This window comes from Manis javanica, chromosome 10 (assembly GCF_040802235.1).
Source record: "Manis javanica isolate MJ-LG chromosome 10, MJ_LKY, whole genome shotgun sequence".
In the NCBI taxonomy this organism is placed as follows: Eukaryota; Metazoa; Chordata; class Mammalia; order Pholidota; family Manidae; genus Manis; species Manis javanica.
In genome coordinates this window covers 64,578-83,914 of record NC_133165.1, presented here as the reverse complement: position 1 = coordinate 83,914, position 19,337 = coordinate 64,578, and the positions used below count along the sequence as shown (strand labels likewise).

Genomic DNA, 19,337 nt, shown 5'->3' with positions numbered 1-19,337 from the left:
ACCTCACCCGCCCATCTCTGGGGCCCCGCAGCTATCGCCCTTGCACCCTAGTTGCATCGGCCTCCTTGCTGCTCAAGTATTTCAAGGCAAATCCCAGACCTTATATCGTACATACTAAAGATGGTATCTCTATAAAATGTGGACATTAATATCAGACTATAATACCCTTTTCATACCTGACAGATTTGCCATAAGATAATATCAGCTGGTAGCTACTCCATTGCAACTTCCCTCAGTTGCCCCAACATTTTTTCCAGTTGGCCTCTCTGAACCAGGATGAAAACCAGCTCACAAAGTGTGGGGTGTTGGGTCTCCTGGTTTCTGCCAGTGTAGCACTCTTCCCTCCCTTTGCCCCATTGAATGTTCCAGCTTTAGTCGCATCTCATGGTGCAGTCAGACTTGTTCTCTGTCCCTGTATTCCTGCAAACTGTATGTCATCTCTGAAGGCCAAATCACATTTGGGTTCAAGTTTTGGGAGCTAAAAGGACTCACAGGCGATGCCCTAAACTGCATGCTGCTTCGCATCACATATGGGACGAGTGTGGCATTATTAAGAACTCCTGCTCAGGGCTGGCAATGCTGGATGGTAATTTTCCCAGTGTGACCACACATAGCCTCGGGCTCAGCGGGCACCTCGAGTGGTGCCCGGCCTGTGCAGCCACACAGGACACCCCTGCTTACCTCATCAGTCAGTGCCGGTCACTGGGCCTCACCAGGGTGAGCACTACCTTGCCCATCTGGGAATGTGGGGCATCTGACTTAAAACTGTCATGTTCCAGCCAGTGGGACTTCTAATATAGCTTCAGGCTCTCAAATGTAACTGGATTCCTTCTTCAAGGGAATAATCACATGCCCAGGATCATTCTAGCTCTGGTTTGCTGGTGGGAGTAGGTTTACACAGATTCCTTTAAACATGTATTTGGTTTTAAAACAATTGTATATACCCTATAACCGAGGCCTCCAGTTCTGCATATTTGGGGTGATACAGTTGAGGGGTGCCTGGTGGTAGGCAGAGCATAGGAGTGATGCTCAGTCCGCTTTGCAGCCCAGGTGTGCCACCAGATGTGAGTTGTATTTGTGAACAAGAGATCTGCTAGGGGCTTAGAAAACCTCTCCAGGGCCAGGTGATGAAGGTGTTTAATGAGTCTGGGTCAGGTTTTGGCCCAGAAGTCTGGCTGTGGACACTCAGTGGGCAGGGCCCTGCCTGTCAGATAAACAGAAGTAGGAGGCATCACCCAAGGCTCTAATCAGCAGCACCATTCATCCCCTCCCTTCTCCCACCTCCACCCCGTAGGATGACTCAGCTGCCCTGTTGACCTCCTGAAGCACTGAGTCATGATTGGCCAGTTATCTGCCCTGTGGAGCATCTTCACAGACACTATAGCTGCCTGCTCCACCCTTGGCCTGGGCAGATGTGCTTGCCCAGCCCTACTGCAGCCCCTGATAGGTTCCAGAATTAGCGCAGGGACACCAAGGGAGCCTGCTGGCCTCTCTGGGTCACTTCTTCTGGGAAGAGCTGCTTATCCTGAGGACAGAAAGCGTTCCATGAACAGTTAGCCTATTGCTTCTGTTCATCATACTTATTCTGTGTCCCTGTTGAAACATGGGCTTTGTGACCGAATTCTCATGTAGCGCAGTCCTGTCCACTGACTGTCATCAGTACACTGGTGACCATAAACTGCCAGGGTTTTGCTCAGGGTAGGCTCTGTTCTGGGCACGTAACCTGTTAGACCAGTTGATGAGGGAGGTGCAACTGTTGTTTTTTCTCTGATGGGAGCCTGTCACTCAGGGTCACGCAGCAGACAGATCTGTGCCCTGAGCTGCTCCACTGGGCTGCCCTGTCAGGCACAGACTAGATGCCTGTTGTGTACCCTCCCTGCCTTCCAGGATGTCCCTGGCCTGGTGTAGGAGCCTTTTCCTGCTCCACAGAAATGCCTGTGTTCCCCCCACCCCCACCAGAGACCCCACAGAGCCATGTCTGTGCTGCCATGCAGGCATCCATTCCTAAGATAGGCTTGTGAGCCGACCAGTATTTCTATGGATGGGCCTTAGAAGAGACACGGGAAACAGGACAGCACTGGTCCCTGGAGAGCGACCTGGGGAGCAGGCATGGAGAAGGGTTCTCTCATGCTGTGAGTTTTTGCTGTGTGTGTTTCCTACCTGAGTGTGCATTCTGTGTTTGAGTTGCGTGTGGCTTCTCTGCTGCAGGCCAATGCAGACCCATCGGTGATAAACTGTCTGCACAACCTCTCCCGACGCATCGCCACTGCGCTGCAGCATGAGGAGCACCGCTGCCAGTACCTCACTCGGGAGGCCAAGCTGATCCTAGCACTACAGGACGAGGTGTCCGCCATGGCTGACAGTGAGTGAGGCGGGAGCCTCTCCCACACCGACACCACAGCCGAGCAGGCAGCCTTTTGAGGCAGGGATCTCAGTCCAGTTTTGCACATGGTACCAAAAGGTTCCGTGATGTTCACACCAGGCTGAGCATGCCCTGGGTGCCCAGGAAGACTCCCCTCAGGCACAGGGATAGACCCACTTCCCTGAACTGATGTGTGGGATTGAGTTCTCAGCTCAAAACGTCCTCCCCCACAAACTGTTGCATGGTGACTCTTCACACAGCTCAGGCACCACTGGCCTGGCCCTGGTCCCACTGGACATGTTTCCCTGTGGCGCAAGGACATGCACAGGGGCTGGCGGGAATATTGAGCTGGCAAGCTGAGTGGTTTCCAGTCTTTCACTTTCAGCTACATTGAAGGAGAACCTAATTGAGTTACCAACTGTCTAGATTTTGCTGTAGATCACCATGTGGTTTTATACCGTAAACATTGCAAAGTGCAGAGAGACAGCTACTTGTAACAATCTCTCCACCTCCATCTTCTTAGGGCAGCACCTCTAACAACCGATAAAACCAGGAACAAATTTGAAGGTGAACCCAGTCTAATTTTAGCAATGGATATAAAGTCGTGATCGCTATACATTGCATGTCCCATGCAGGTGTGTTTTCATAAGAATTTGTTTTTATGTTTGACAGTTAGCTGTCAAAATACTTGTGTTTTGGCCAGTTATGTAGTAATTAATAACAATCTAGAAGTTTTATTTTTTAAACAGTCTCTTTAGAGTCTATGACTTCGTCACAGGAAATTTTTAAAAATTCAGTGTAAGTATACATATTTTTTTGTTAGACATGTACAAGAAAGGATTAACAAAAGTCTTTCAATCATGAAAATGAATTGCATTAGCATAAATGTGCAGGGGAAAGGGTAGAACGAGGCATTGAATACCTGGTCACTGAAATGGAAGATGACCCTGGTGGTTTGAGAAGCCTTGGGGGCAGCCAGTGAGATGGTTTGTTCTTGTGGTGTCAGGGGGCCAGTGGTGAAGTTTAAAGACAAATATTACATATCAGAGTAGTTGAACAAACCAGCTTAAGTCTAATTTCAATTCAATGGGGTGCACAGATTTTGTGCAAAGCAGTGTGGAACGTCCTCATTTTTGGCTTAAAGTTACTCAAAAATTAAGTTAAACTTGTCCGGAGGGTATTTTCCATTCTAGCCTATGAAGTTTCCTTTCTTTGGAGGCTCTAAAAGCATCTGTGTTGTGATTCTTGCAGCAAATGGTGGTCCTCAGTCCCCGTTCCATCACATCCTGCCCAAGTGCAAGTTAGCCAGGGACCTCAAGGAGGCTTTCGACAGGTAAGAAGGCCCAAACACCCCTTCCCCTCAGTGCAGCTCCTCAGGGGGCTTGCTGCCTCACGGCATTAGGGTTCCCCTGCTGTGTGCTCCTCTCCTGTTGTGCCGCTGAGATGGGATGAGACAGGAACACAGGGAGGTACCAGCCACTTTGCTGAGTGGAGTCTGCCTTTGAGAGAAGTGCACTTCCCAACCTCTTTTAAACTAGAAAATGAAGTTGAAGTTATGCCTGAGACTCTGAAGTGTTTTGAATCATTGAATGCAGGGTGACATTTTGCTGAGCATGACACAGTGTCAAGTTCCAGGTCCACCTTCATTAGGTATGTGTTACTGTCACCGCTTCACCCATGAAGAAACAGGTTCAGAGGTGGAGCTGGGTTTGGCCCTGTTCCTCCCCTCTCTGAGGGAGTTGGGGGTTTGAGACACTGAGTGTATGAAGGCCGCAGGCGTTGGAGACACCGTGGAAATTGCGCAGTTCTGATTATAGTGGTGGCTTGGCCCTGAGTGTCTTAAATGTGGACAAACTAAGAACTTCTTTTCTTTCGAAATGGTGTCTATGGGGCTCTGACCACCGCTCCCTGGCCCTGGGTGTGCACGAGGGGCTGGGAAGTAGGGAGTGGGAGATAGTGGGGAGTCCAAGGACAGCCCCCCGACAGCTTTGCCTTTCCTGCCCTGCACCTGGATGTTCCACCAGGGGCTGTCACTCACAGCTGAGGGGGCCACGCAGCACCAGGATGTTGCAGAGAGATGGCACGTGGGTGCAGGCTTCTCGTGCTGTCCTGTCCTGCCGCCTCTACCCTCTCTTCCTCCCTGATCCTAAGAGCTGTGGCTGGTGATGCCACAGTTTGGCCAAGCCTAGAAACAGTTGTTTGTCCAGGATTTTTTCCTTTCTTTTTAATGTTAATATTTTTTCTGATTTTACCAACAGTACATATTCACTATAGGCATTAGGGAAATAGAGAAAAGCATAAATAAAATAAATCCTGTTTATAATCCCATGCCCAGTCTTAATCACTCACAAATTTTTTAGAAATTTTGGTTCTTTCTTTAACTGAAGCTTTTGGAAAGGTCACACATCCATCCAGTCTGAAAATCAGTATTGATTCTGCTGCACCACCGGCAGGTTCCCATTTTGGTGGCAGGATGTGTTTCAGCAGGCAGCCACGGGTGCTCTGTCCTTCCTCACAAGTAGGTTTGAGATACAGGCAGGCATACACTGACCTGCTTTCTCCCTTTTACACAGAGGTAGCACACTGCACATAATTGCCCTTTATATGGCTCAACTTCTGTCTGTATTGGTAAATAAGAATTTTTTTTTTTTTTATCTGCATAGTTAGCCAGCCCCCTCCTTTGGGCATTTAGTTTGTTCAAGCCATAAGACATGCTGCTCAACCATATGAGCATGTTATTTTTCATGTGTGCCCAAGTATCCATAGATAAATTCCTAAAAGTGGAATTGATAGGGCTGAATAGGTGAAACATTTGTAATTTTGGGGCAGTTCCCTGTGGGTGTTTGTACCTCAGCAGCTCCTAGCAGGAGCATAGGAAATGCCTCTTTCTTTGGCAACACAGGGTGGTGGTGAGATTTTGGATTTTAGCCACCGTAATGGGTGGAGAGGCGCATCAGTACAGCTTCATCTGAAGGCATGTACACATACCCTCACATGCTTGAAACCATCCCTGTTTTTTTTCCTGTGAGATCACTGCTCATATCCCTTGCCCAGTTTTCTGTTGTGGGAAAGAGGTAGAGCTGTCCTGTTGAAACACAGCTGCAGCTAGTGTTTCCTTTGTCTTTATTTTGGTGACCCCAGGCTGTTAGAGAACATCCGAGCAGCCTGAAGCAGCCCAGCCAAGTCATTGTTTGGTGTCTGGTCCGTCCTGCTCTGAGAACTCCTTAGGGTAGCCTCAGTCTTGACCCAGAATGGGGTTTCTGGTCTTGTAGTCCAACATTGTCTTTTTATCCCATGACATTATTCATGATCATATTGAAATTTCCTGTGCATTAAGGGTATTACTGTCTCTGGTCTTGAGTTGGCTGGTATTAGAAATCCTTACCTTGAAAATCTTTGACTTATTAGGAATTTTCATGCCTCAACTAGGATTAGACAGCAAACAAAATTCAGTTTTACCTGGAATTCAAATAAAAAGTAAACCAGAACCAGATTGTGTATTTCCAAAGAAAGAATGGACTGTAATGTCTTCTGTTTTAATTTGTTTTGGAAGGTTGGCAGCAGTGAACTTTCTGCATGGTCTGCTGGGCCCGCAGCAGCTCGGCTGAGACAGCCCTGCGCCCCCTAGTGGGCATCAGGTTAAAGGAGAGGGACAGGAATCAGCTTTTGGCGAAAAGAGGACCCAGCGTCCACCATTAAGCAGTTACGTCACTTCATGTGACCCAAGTGGTCTGATGTGTTAGTGGTCAGGGTCAGGTGAATCTCCATCCCACCCTTCTTGTCCCCAGACCCCACCCTGACCAGTCCTGGGTGCTGAGGAAGCCAGTGGCAGTACTTGCCCAGCAGCAGCCCCTTTGACAGTGGTGTCCTCCCCTGTGCCCTGTCCCAGCCACGCAACAGCAACAGCTCTGCGACCACCCAGGCCTGTGGCCTACCCTCGTACCTTGTCCTACATGGGTCCATGTTGGCCTCTAGGGTCTGGCCTGGGCTGCCCCTGCTCCAGCAGGATGCTGCACCATGGACCTAAGAAAGGAGATGACTTCGCATTATTGATTAGGTGACATAACACCCAGAGCTCTTCTCCTGATGTCAGCTCTCTGACAGAGCCCTGGAAAGGGCTTCCTTGGGCAGAAGTGAGGAACTGGAAGCTGTGAGACGTAATAGGTTGGGGTTGGATGGGGCTTTTAGGATGAATCAATCTGGATTTGCTGTTTTAATTAAAATCTATAGGGTTATGTACGTGTACATCAATAGATGAACAGATAAAGAAGATGTGGTACATATATACAGTGGAGTATTATTCAGCCATAAAAAGAAAAATCCTATCATTTGCAACAACATGGATGGATCTAGAGGGTATTACGCTCAATGAAAAAAGCCAGGCAGAGAAAGACAAATACCAAATGACTTCACTCATTTGTGGAGTATAAAATCAAAGCAAAACTGAAGGAACAAAACAACAGCAGACTCTCAGACCCCAAGAAGGGACTAGTGGTTACCAAAGGAGAAGGGTTGGGAAGGGTAGGTAGGGAGTTAGGGAGAATGGGATTAAGGGGCACTATAATTCACAGTCACAATATAGGCAGGTCACAAGGACAGTAGTACAGCACGGAGAAGACAAGTAATGACTCTATAGGATGTTACTATGTTGTATACCTGTATACCATCTTGCTATGCTGGTGGACAGTGACCGCAATAGCGGGGATGAAGACTTGATAATGTGGGTGAATGTTGAAACCACAATGTTGTTCATGCGAAACCTTCATAAGATTTAATATCAATGATATTTTAATAAAATATATCTATATCTATATAAGGTATGGTATGGATGAGGGCCTGGTTGCTGTGTGCTCTGGGACCTAAGTGTCCTTGTATATAGGCTGGCAGTACCCCAACCGTTCTTGCATCTGTGTCTCCCTGTGGAGCTTAGTGACCTCAGTGACAGCATCCCCCCTCTCATTTGTGTGACTTTCAGGTTGTGTCTCCCACAAGGTCAGGGACGTCCCTTCACTTGCCAAAACGCAGATCCTGTGCTTGATGTGTTTAGTAACACAGCCATACAGTAGGGCCTGAAAGGACGAGTCAGTAGGAGTCACTTCAGTGCAGATTCCGTGGGGTCTGTCAGGGTTCTCAGAGTCAGCAGGGCCTGCGTTGGGGGCCTGTTTGGGGGAAGCTGCCCAGGGCTCCACCTGTATCAGGTGGATTGGAAACTAGGCCTGCTTGTTGCTGCCTCCCACTGCTGCCTGTTCAGAGCAGAGACGGGCTCTGAGTGCCTCTATGGATATCAGATGGCCACTTTAGTCTCTCTTTCCGTTTAGTGCACCCACGTGTAAACTTTTTTTGAAATTTCAAGGTGGACCATTGAAATCCAAGCCCACCCAGGCCTCTTGGATCATGTGTGGTGCCCTCACTGCACGCAGCAGGGAACCTGGCTGTGTATGGATCCAGAGTGACCACAGGGTGCAGGGCTGGCTTTGCAGAGCTCTGGCCTCTCGGGGCAAGAGGAATGATGACTCCAAGGAATGATGTTTCTGGTATTCTGTGAAGGTTAGGAACCAAAGTTTTCAGAGGCTGAGATGTGAGCACATTGGAATAAACTTGCATGTGTCTCCACCTGGGATAGGAGAGATAAGAGTATATTTTAAAGGCTGGTGTGATGCCTTGTGCACAGTCATTGCTTCAGGACACGGGGCTCTTGCAGGAAGATCTATCTCATGTTGCAGACAGGGTTGGGCTCCCCCATCAGGCTCAGAACTGGGTGAGGGGCTGGATAAGCCTCAGTGGGGCAGCATTTTTCCTAAAGTGTTCGCAGACCAAACCATTAACTGCCTTGCAAATAGGAGTACAGACTTGGCAGGAACGTTTTAGGGCCCACCCCCCTGCTCTGCTCAGGTCTTGTCTTAAAATTGCACTTTAAAAACAGGGGCAAACCTTTCTCTTCCCCTCGCTTGATGGACTTCAGTGTGGCTCCTGGATGACCTCTTGCTGTGGGGTGTTTGCAGGGCTTTGCCTGGGAGCTCTGGTCAAGTGGGCATGTTTCCAGCACAGCTGTTCTCCACGTTCATGAGTTGTTTCTGAGTGTTGTGGGAATTTGCCTGGGTTTGCAGTCAACCACTAGGGGAGCCGCTGGATGCAGCCTCAGGATCTCCATCCTGCAGAGCTGGGTTTTGTTTGTGAAGAGGCACCAGTCTGAGTGCAAAGTGTCCCAAGGAGGAGGTTACCAGTGTATGAGCAGATGCTTGGAAAACTGGAGGAAAATCCACCTAGAAACCAGGGAGCTAACATGGGTGCATTTCTCCCTCTAGAGCAGATGACCCCCATGCTAGTGTGTGCATACACATGGCAACACTGAGTTCCTGGGGGAGCCAAAAATCTACATTTGAAATGATAGAATCTCAGTGTTTAATTCTGATTCTGTGGTGTACCAACAGCTATTTTGAGCCATACGCTAAACAGGGCAGCTAAAACATGGGAAGGCCTTCATTTTCAATCTAGCAGCCTTTCTGACCATATGTAACATGAAACGGAGGAGGAAATTGGTACATGATGTTTGCATCGGCTCATTCTCCCTTGGCTTTCCCCGATCTTCTGTTCCCTTTTGTTTGTGAATGCTGAAAGCAGAGCTATCGCTCTGTCAGGTGGAGTGACTGATCTGGGTCCCCTGGGCAGATCTCTCATGGTGTGACCTTTAACTCTATAAGAGGCTGTTTCTCAGAGTTTGCAAAGACCCTTGGCCAAGGTGGATGAGAGCCTCCATCTGCTCTGGTGTACCTGCTTAACTCTCAGTTCTGGAAGAAACCAGGAATGGTATTCTCTTCTGGGACCTTGGGGAGGGACTCTCGGTCTCTCCCCCATATCAGGACACTCATCGAACCTGCTCCTGGGTCCCACCCTGAGGGGCTGCAGCCTCAACAGTAACCAAGCCTTCCCTTTCCAGACTCAGCCATGGCCGGTGGTGTGGATTTTCTTGATGCCTTTGAGGCGGGTGGGCAGACGGGATGTGGGAGCAGCCAGCAGTGTGCAGTGAGCAGACGTAGGTGTTGGCAAGAATCCTGGGGTGGTCAAGGGTCCCACGGGTGCTCTGTGCTCTTCCCACTGTTTCTCTCCCCATTGCCCATTCCCTGCTTGACAGAATGACAATGTATTTTTGCATTTGAAACTGCTGACCACAGGTCCTGCCAGGAGTTGTTGGCTGGCTGCCTCAGGCTTCAGGGGGGACTAAGAGCACCCCGAGGGTGCTGCTTCCCAGCACCGCGCATTTTTTTGCCCCTGAGAGGGCTGAGATGTAGGTGAGTTGGCAGCTCCCACCAGCCCTCCCCGAGCCACTGACCCGCCCAACACTCAGAGGATGTGGGAGTCCTGGCCAACTGGAAACAGCAGGGTGGGGCTGAAATGTGCTGGGAAGAGGCACCATTTGGCTGGCTTTGGGGCAGGCGGGCCCTGAGAGTAGCCCAGATCCCTTCCTGTCCACTCTCGGCGGGGTGGTGGTGGGGCTCCTGCTCACACAGTCTCTTCTCTTCAGCATCAAACACCCAGGGCAGGCTGCACTCAGTGTGGGCTGTGTGCTGGGCTGTGGAGGGTGGGCTGGGCTGGCTTCTCCACCGGGGTGGGGGTGGGGGGCTTTCAGGAACTCCTGTTGGAAACAACCCCTGTGTGTGTAGCTCCTCAGGGCATATGGAGCCACGTGCCTACTGTGGATCTGCCAGGGGCCTGTTCTCTGGGCAGGGGCTTCCTGAGAGATGGTCCATAGTGGGCAGCACGTTCCTTGGGCCCATTTCTTGCCTCTGTTCATGAAATGCTTCTCAGTGTCCCCCAAGTACCCCAAACTGCACCAGTCATGTGCCAAGCGGTGGACAAAACATAAGATTCCCCCCAGACCCCTTTCACTCTGACTTCTGGTTAGGAGAAAACATTAACTGGCAGATGTGTCCTGTGGTCAGGTGCTCAGGACACATGTGAACAGTGAGCACTGGAATTCCCTGTGGGCCGGGGCTGGCAGGTTCACCTCCCTGAGAAGGTGGCACTGGAGCTGAGACCTAAGGTAGGAAGGAGCCCTGGGGCACCTGGGGGAGAGCTCCTGGCTGAGGTACAGGGTCCCTGAGAAGAACAGGGCAGCCCGTTCAGCTGGGCCTAGTGTCCTGGGGTAGGAAACATGGTCAGATAAGCCAGCAGACTGCATGGGGCTCCTGGTATGTTGGGGTTTTGGCTGGGGCTGCTGGGGTGGGACTCATGGGCATCTGAGTGGGATGGGCCAACAGAGGGGCTTGGTGCTAAGAAGATCTGGACTTGTTGCTGAAGGTAGAACAGTCAGGATTCGCTGATGGTTTGCGATGGGATGTGAGAGAAATGAAGAGTCTGGGACAGGGTTGCTCTGTTGGGCCTGAGAGAAGAAAATTAAGATTGTTGAGACAAGATGGGCTGTGGAAGTTTGGTTTGGATGGTTGCTGTGGAGCATGTTGGGCACCTCCGGCATCTGCAGGCAGAGGGGGAAGGAGCTGTGTGTCCCTCCCCGTCAGGTCGTCCTGGGGCACTTCACAACCCCCCTCTTCCTCTCTATGCACCTCTCCTTTTTGGAGATAGTCTCTGCCCTGTCTGGCTGCCTACCTGTGCTGGCGCCTTCATCAGGCGTGCCAGGGCCTGGCTCTGGCCCCCGTGTGGAGGGGGCCCCAGAACACCCCTGGTGCGTTAAGCCTCCGGGACAGAATAGAAGGGGCTTCCCTCGAGCCCTGGCACTCTGGTTGGGCTGTAGATCCCAGGGCTACCCAGAACTACTATTTTGTGTGTGTTTCCTAACACATTTTCTTCTCTTAAATATACTGATCTGTGGAAAGATGCTTTGTTGCCCTGGAGCTGCAGTTTCCTCCAAGCAGCAGGAACAGTGTGCTAGGAAGAAGGACCTTCAGGCGAGGTTCTGTGTGCCCTCTGTATGTGGGTGGAGTTCTTTGTGGATGGGTGATGGCCCCCAACATCATGCTGCCCACTCTCTGCAGCCTGTGCACATCTGGTGTGGTGCGGCTCCACATTAACAGCTGGCTAGAGGTGAGCTTCTGCCTGCCGCACAAGATCCACTATGCTGCCGCAAGCCTCATTCCCCCCGAGGCCATCGAGCGGAGCCTGAAAGCCATCCGGTGAGTGCCAGCCCCACGCCCTCGCCCTGCATGGGACTTCTCTTTTGCTTCTTCCTGAGGTTTTTACCAATTACTTTGTTCTAAAAGTTATCTTTTCCTCTTTCTGCCAGACGTTGGCAAGTAGGAGTCTAGTATTTATAGAAGTAAAAACGTGTTTGTGTCCAGTTTTGTCCAGAAATAACCAACCCCAGGGTTCCCCTGGGCCTTCTTGTCACTGCCTGGGTGAGTGGGGCTCTGGGCTGAAGGGCTCACATCGTGGGGAGATGGTGCTTTGCTGGAAGGAGGGATTTGTCTTTGTGGTGTTGCTCACCGGATCTCCCGAATTTGAAGCTGAACTTCTGGGACCTCTGTTTCTTAATTTAACTCATTCCCTCCAAGGAAAGAGCTGAGACCAATTTTCTGTCGCTCCCCTCCCCACCGCCACATCAAGTCCCCTGTTTCTTTAAATATTTTTTAACTAAAAAAGGACATCTGGGCACGTTACAGAAGATGTGGAGGTGACCCAGCCCTCCCCCCACCCCCCGCCCCGCGAAGCTCAGCTGCGTTTTTACGTGTCCTGCTCAGTCTATTGCAGGGATTTGCTTTTCCTGTGTCTCCCTTAAGAAAGAGCCGTCCATTGTTTTCAGCCAGTAAATGTCTGCTGGGCAGTCCCTGAAGTGGGGTCATCTGCCTTACTCAGTTTTGTTCTTATTTGTTTTTCCTGAGAGGGACGGTAACACTTACACAGTTTTAAGGGCCTCTGGACACACCACTGCCCTTCTCTCTAGTTCCTCCCAGGGCCTCTTCTGTCTGAGGTTCAGTGCCTGTGGGCTCTAGGTGCAACCTGGAGCAGGGGACCTGTATGTAGCTCACATGTCCCGGTGATCTGCAACTATGCCTCACAGCCCATACCACGCCCTGCTGCTGCTCAGCGATGAGAAGTCCCTGCTGGGCGAGCTCCCGCTCGACTGCTCCCCGGCCCTGGTGCGTGTGATCAAGACCACATCTGCTGTGAAGAACCTGCAGCAGCTGGCCCAGGATGCAGACCTGGCCTTGCTTCAGGTATCGCCCTGGAGGCCTGGGGAGACACCTGGATAGGGAGGAATGGGCAGGAGGGACGGGCTGCTGCGTTAAAGCAAGCAGCCTTTGTTGGGTGAGAGTGGGAGGCACTGAGGTATCAGAAAGCAGAGAGCCTGCTTGCCATGTCCCAGGACGTCCCAGAGCCGCTGTGTGGCCTGCCATGGTGATGGGTGGTTCTGGGGTTGGCTTGAGGTTCTGGAATCGGAGTCAGACCTGGGTTCAGGGCTGTCTTTGTGAACTTGCCATGGGATGGGTTCCCTCCTCGGTGTCGAGTACAGTGGAGGCTGTAGCATAGGAGTGAGGTCACCCCAGTGCCAGGCGTTGGGCTTTAAAGGACAGGGTGCCAGGGCCAGGGGCTTGCAGAGCTGAAGCAGAGGCATGCAGCTGTCCACACTTGAGAATGCAGTAGTGCACCCCCACTTGGCCAGTGTGAGGAGTGAGGACCCAGCCTGGTGGCCTTGACCACCCTTGTGTGTGTGTGGGTGAGTGTGTGTGGGGTACAGGCCTACATTCTCTGCAAGGTCACCCCTGGCCCAGCCATGTGCCTGCGTGGTGGCCTTTCTGATCGGATGGAAGGCCTCTCAGCCCTGGCCGCCGTTCCGGTTGGAGCTTGGGCAAGAGGCCAGGAAGTGAGGAAAAGCACAGGATGAAGTTGGGAGGCCAGGGGCTTGGGTGCTTTCCAAGTGACAGCCTGAAGGCGGGACCTGGAGTCTGGTGATGGTGGGCACCGTGTGGCCACTAGGGGGCAGCAGGGCCTGGCCCAGGAGACGGGCAGCTTTCTGAGGCTGGGCTGAGGAAGAGGAGTGGGCCAGTCTAGGCCCCTGCGAGGCACGTTTAGGGGAGCCCTTGGCTCTGCTCTTCAGCCTGTTAGGGGAGCTTGTCCAAATAGGCCTGTCTCTCAGACCACTTCCCCAAAGCTGCCTTCTTGGATTCTGTCATCCAGGATAAGTCCTTTCTTTTTCTACACTCCATGCATGATCTTTGTCTACCCCTTCGTGAGAGTGTTTATCTGATGCTGCCTTGGAGTTTCTTACGGGTTTCTGGACTGGATGGAACCCAGCGAGAACCACTAGGAAGGCCTGCTCTCCTTCACAGCATCCACAGGACAAAACCTGGAACATGCCAGCTGTTCTGTGTGCCTGCAGTTTGAGTTCTGAGCAGTGCTGGCTAAATGGCAGATACCAGTGAGTGTTTGCGGCTCCCTTTCAACTCTGAAAGGGACTTGTCCCTTACTGTGCACTGAGGCTGCCCAACATGGAGTCTGTCAACACGGCCCCTCACCCCTGGTGTCCGTGTCAAAGACAAGACTTTGGTGATGTTCCCTTTGTTGCCCTGCCCTGGCCTTGCTGTGGGAAGTCTGTTGTTTCCTTCCATGCCCACCACTGAACCCAGAGCAAATCTGGATTTGCTGCTGGTGTGGTTGTGTGGAAGGCCCCTGGGCCCAACCCTGGTGTCAGAGCTCAGTAAACCCTGGCACGGCTGCCTCCTGAGCAGATGGTCCAGTGGAGACCCTGTGGGGGGCAGAAGCTGGCTGAGCCCAGGTGATGCCTCAGGTTCAGATGGCCCTACTGGGGAGGGCCTCAGGTGTGAATGTCACCAGGTGATTTAAAAGCAGAGAATCTGCAAGTAATATTTAGGGTTTATTTGCATGATAAAATTAGTAAGTTCTTATAAAAATTCAAATATCACATAAATTATAGACATAAAAAGAGAAAGTCCCCACAGTTCCATATTTCAGAGGTAACCACTGTGGATTCCTCCAGACTTCTTTCTATAAACACATTGTCTTTGGATAACAGAATACTTGTGATTGGCTGAACACTGGCCTCACAGACCTCCACGTCCTAATCCCCTGATCTGTGAATGTGATCTTATGTGGGAATCTGCAGATGTAATCAGGGGTCTTGGGGTAATGATCCTGGATTTTCTGGGTGGGGTTGGTGTCATCTCAGGGTCCTTGTAAGAGGGAGGCAGAGGGAGATTTAACTGCAGAAGAGGCGGTGGGGGTGTGACATTGGAGGCAGAGATGTGGGGGCGTGTCCCTGCTTTACAGCAAATGTCAGTGGGACTTGGGATGAGAGAGAAGAGGCTTAGGGACAAAACTGAAATTTGAGTCACTGGCATCCCACTTGCTAACATGAGGCAGAGGTGTCCTCGGCAGTGTCATGGCTACCACGTGCATGTCAGGTGACACCCTCCCATCCCAGGAGGCAATCAGTGGGGGCAGCAAGCCCACCTGAGACCCGAGTGATACAGAACCAGAATGCCCGCTGCCATTCCATGAAGTGCTGCAGTGATGTGTTCTCAGACCTGTGCTCCCCTCATGAGGCTGGAAGGATTTTCTGGCATCTCGGCCTGTCTGTGGCCCATCCTGATGTTCAGGAGAGCAGGGCATTGGAATATTCCCTGGGGCTGTGGGGACACAGGGACAAGTGTGTTGTTTGGGGACATGTTCAGTGACCCCACATCTGTTGTCATTTGGAAACCCATCCTCATGATCCTGGGTGCCCCAGATGTCCCCGTGCTAGTGGGACCTTTCCTCAGTACCAGCCAGGACAGCACAGGGCCCTCATGGGGAACGACAGCCCCAGACCACACAGTGGCCCGTGATAAGAAGGCTCATGGCTCTGAGCACAGAAAGCACCATGTGTGCTGGCCATGTCCAGTGCCCTGGTTAATGGTTGGAGTCAGGGAAGCAGGAGACGCCCGTCAACCTCCCAGGCATTGTCTTCTCGGCCTCCCCGCCTGCAGGTGTTCCAGCTTGCGGCTCACCTGGTATACTGGGGAAAGGCCATCATCATCTACCCGCTGTGTGAGAACAACGTCTACATGCTGTCCCCCAATGCCAACCTGTGTCTGTGAGTCCCTCTGCAGCCGTAGCCCAGGGCCCCGAATGGGAAGGGGATGTGGCTGGCAGGGCCTTCCAGGTGCTCCTGGGGTCAGCTGAGCTCTCACTGGGACCTAACGTGCGGCTTCTGCCATGTCCAGGTTCTAGTTCTGGCCTGGTTCAGCAGCACGTGGCCCTCCCTAGGCGTGTGCTCCTCCTCTGGCACCTGCAGCCTCCGGAAGGGTCTGGGCCTGCCCACGTCTGCTGGCCAGTGGGTTGTGGACAGGGTGTCTGGTGGGAGGTTGGGAGCCTTGTCCTTGATTCGGGTGCTCAGAGGGGTTTGTGGGTGGCCTGTGCCCACGGCTCCTGCTGCTCCTCAAGGCAAAGTACCTAGGCTGTGTCCTCATCCTAGCCACCCTGGTCTACCCACTGTGTTGTTTGCCCACTGCCACCATGGGCTCATGGCAAGGGCATGGATGCTCTATGGGGAGGTCTGCTGTGCTCAGGGCCACACTCGCCTCACCTGTCTCTAGGTACTCTCCATTGGCCGAGCAGTTCTCCCACCAGTTCCCGGCTCATGACCTGCCATCTGTCCTCGCTAAGTTCTCCTTGCCTGTCTCCTTGTCAGAATTTAGAAACCCCCTCACACCCCCTGTGCAGGAGGTGAGTTGCAGGAGCTTGGGAAGCCCAGGAACCACCCACCTTGTGATGGTCCCAAAGCCAAGGGCCCTCAGGGCTGCTGCACCCTTGGCTAGTGGGGGCCTGCCCTGCAGGTGTTGCCTGCCCTGCCATCCTGCCCAAAAGCCAGCTTCCTGGCAGGCCACCCGAAGACGGCTGACCAGGGAGCCAACACATGGGCAGTCTCGAGTCCCTCCCACTGCCTCTTAGGAGCCCACCTGGCTGTGGTGGACAGTTCTTAGTGTTAGAACCAAGTTGAGGCCCAGTTGGCAGAAGAGTGCTGACCTTCCCTGGGAGAGCAGAGCTGCCTGATGCCTCCTCCTGGGGGTCCTATGATGGGGGATGCAGAAGTTACTTTGCTTTCACTGAGTCTGGGCCCTGCCCTCCTGTTCCCTCATACTGACCACCCCCACCTGGTGCAGGAGGTCACAGGGTCTGTGGGTAAAAGTCCCCCAGATCTCATCCCAGAGGATCTGGAGAGGACAGGCCCCCTCAGCAGGCTTGGGTCGGGGAGGGGCTGGCAGGGATGCTGGGTGTGGCAGGGGCCCAGGGAGGCCCAGGTGTGTGGAGTGAGCCAGTGAGTTCTGTGCTGTGTGTATGGCAGTGTCGAGTGTGGCCTGGACCTGAGGATGAGTGAGGCTCTGCCCCGTCCCCTCCACTGAGCACCTGGGGCTCGAACGCTGGGCAGGGACCCAGGCAGGGCCGATGGACAGGTGTCAGAGGTGGTGCTGGGTGTTCCCAAGACTTGCTCTTGAGAGGTAAAGTATTTGTTTTAATAAGTACCAGATCTCTTAGGCCAAACCAGTCCTTTAAAGCAAACCTTGTCCCTTCTCAAACTGTGAATGAGGAGATCCTGGTTCTTCAGTTGATTTAGAGGCTGAGCGTGACAAAGTTCTAAATGCTGTCTTTCATGGAAACTTTGGTTTCCAGGAACTGTGCCAGGTCATGCCAGCTGAATGAAAGACACACTTTGCATCCATACCCTCCCTCCATCCCCCGCCCCGTCCCCTCCCTCAGAGGAAATTTCCCAAAGGTCTGGATGGTGGGTGGATTTTCCAGGCCATGCCTGAGGGGATGCTTCATGCCTTGTCAAGGGGCCCAGTTGGAGTCAGATTTGGTCTTGCACTGTCCCGGGGTAAGGCTGCCTGCCTCCAATGACTCCTGTTTAAGGCCCAGAATATGCTCTTGGGTGCTTATGAAACCTTTATTTCATAATTTATTATTGAAATCCTTTTCAATTTTATTTGACCAGGTCATACATGCCCATGGTGCACCCCTATTTCCATGCCCAGTCAGCCAGCCCCTCCCAGGAAGGGACCCCAAAGATGAGCAGGCAGATGTGTGTGTGAGAACATGGGCACCACCTACACACACCACCCTCCTGACTGGCATTCGAGCTCCATCTGCACGGGGCTCCTCACTGCTCTGGTCAGGTGCCAGCCCCAGGGGAGCAGGGGGACCCCGTGCCTGAGGGACAGCTCGCCTCAGCATGGGTCCCTGTCCCTGGGCACTGTCTGCCTTTAGGTCATCGGCCCTAAGCTGCCTCTGGAACTGTCCAGGCGACAGGAGGGGGTCCCCTCAGGCCCAGGTCTGTGTGGTGGGGGGTCCTGACAGACCCAGTGGCTGGAGGAGAGGAGGCAGAGCAGGGGCGGCTCAGCATGGAGGGCCCAGGAGCCTCTGTGTCCCAGGCCTGCCCCTCGGCTCTGGGTAAGGAAGGCCAGCCGTGCAGCCCAGGCGAGCTCCACCCTGAGCTCCTGTACAGGAAGGTGGGCCTGCAGAGCTGCCAGCAGCTGGGAGCCCCTTTTCTGCAGTGGGAAGCCTTCCCACCCAGGGCCGGGCCCTGTAGCTCAGGGGCACTTGTGGCGTCGTGCTTTAGGCCATGGCTCTCGTCGTCCCTGCCGGCCCGGGCCTCTCACTGCCTGTCCCACAGACCCAGCTCATCCAGATGGTGGTGTGGATGCTGCAGCGCAGGCTTCTTCTCCAGTTGCACACCTATGTTCGCCTGATGGTCTCACCCAGTGAGGACGAGCCCCACCCTCGAGAGGACGACGTCCCCTTCACTGCCAGGGTCGGCGGCCGCAGCCTCAGCACGCCCAATGCCCTCAGCTTCGGTTCCCCAAGTAGGAGCCCCCTGCTTGGGGTGGGGGGGTTGAACACCTGGGGGCACTTTGTAGTGCAGCCAGGAGCCCCAACGTGCACTGCTAGGAGCAGCCAAGGCCCTTATGTGGGCAGTTGGTCCTCGCACTGGCAGCCAGTCTGAAGGAAGGCAGGAGACACCCGCCCTCCCCTCTCACCTCCCTGCACCTCTGTGGCTCTGAGGAAGGAAGCAAACTGTACCTCTGGGCTCCTGAGCAGGGGTTTGCTCGAGTCAGGAGCAGCCTTGGATCACAGCAGATTTTGCCCCATCACTGGGAGGACATTGAAACCTCCATGCCCCATGCCTATGAGACAGTGACTGTCACGGTTCCTTCTTGAAAAAAGCCACCATGGCCAGAGCGTATCCCCAAAGACAGTGGCCCATTGACAAGCCCAGGTGTCCACTGCCCGTGGTAGGAGGGGTGGGATGACCAGGCCTGCCTGGGGGTGTGGCAGAGAATTCCCAGGTGCGCACAGGTGATGTGCCACAGGGGCTGACCCACGCCCACCCACAGCCAGCAGTGATGATATGACCCTCACCAGCCCAAGCATGGACAACTCCAGCGCAGAGCTCCTCCCCAGCGGAGACTCGCCGCTGGACAGGAGGATGACAGAGAACCTGCTGGCCAGCCTGTCGGAGCACGAGCGGGCAGCCATCCTCAGTGTGCCCGCAGCCCAGAACCCTGAGGACCTCCGCATGTTTGCCAGGTGGGGCCAGGGCGACTGGTGGGGCTGGGCCAATCCTATGTCAGGAGAAGAGAACCGGTGGGGACACACCAATGACCCCAACTGAAGCCCACTGATGGCTGCGCTCCCTGGCCCAGACGTTGTCGGGTCTGTTGATGAAACACTGGGTCTGGTGCTTCTGTCTTGGGGGTTCTTTACAGTTCTTCCAGGGTGTTTCCTCTCACTTCCTGGGAAGCAGCAGCCAAGTTCTCATCCTCGGGGGGGCTTGGCAGGGATTTTCCAAGACTCAGCCTGGGGATGAGGGGTCTAGGATCCCCACATCATAAGTGACAGTCTGTCCCACCCAGCCCTGCCTGGTAGGGGGTGCATTATAGGCATATGATTCTCTGGGAGAAGTGGGAATGTCAGAGACGGAGCTCCAGTTACAAACCACAGGCCAGGCAACTCTTCTGAGCAGCTG

The 19,337-nt window shown here is 53.2% G+C and overlaps 1 protein-coding gene across 12 annotated transcripts in view; it reads left to right on the top strand.

The window, feature by feature from the left end:
* NPRL3 (NPR3 like, GATOR1 complex subunit) overlaps nucleotides 1–19,337 on the top strand; it is a 35,164-nt gene that overhangs the window by 14,590 nt on the left and 1,237 nt on the right. For 10 of the 12 annotated variants that reach the window (XM_037001768.2, XM_037001765.2, XM_037001764.2 and 7 more), the window contains 8 exons: nucleotides 2,209–2,362; nucleotides 3,614–3,695; nucleotides 11,353–11,490; nucleotides 12,375–12,531; nucleotides 15,301–15,407; nucleotides 15,910–16,039; nucleotides 17,985–18,174; nucleotides 18,706–18,898. In XM_037001768.2, the coding sequence (XP_036857663.2) occupies nucleotides 2,209–2,362; nucleotides 3,614–3,695; nucleotides 11,353–11,490; nucleotides 12,375–12,531; nucleotides 15,301–15,407; nucleotides 15,910–16,039; nucleotides 17,985–18,174; nucleotides 18,706–18,898 (1,151 nt within the window). The remainder of the gene's footprint in view (nucleotides 1–2,208; nucleotides 2,363–3,613; nucleotides 3,696–11,352; nucleotides 11,491–12,374; nucleotides 12,532–15,300; nucleotides 15,408–15,909; nucleotides 16,040–17,984; nucleotides 18,175–18,705; nucleotides 18,899–19,337) is intronic. The other 2 variants (XR_005056881.2, XM_037001767.2) reach the window with 2 other exon arrangements.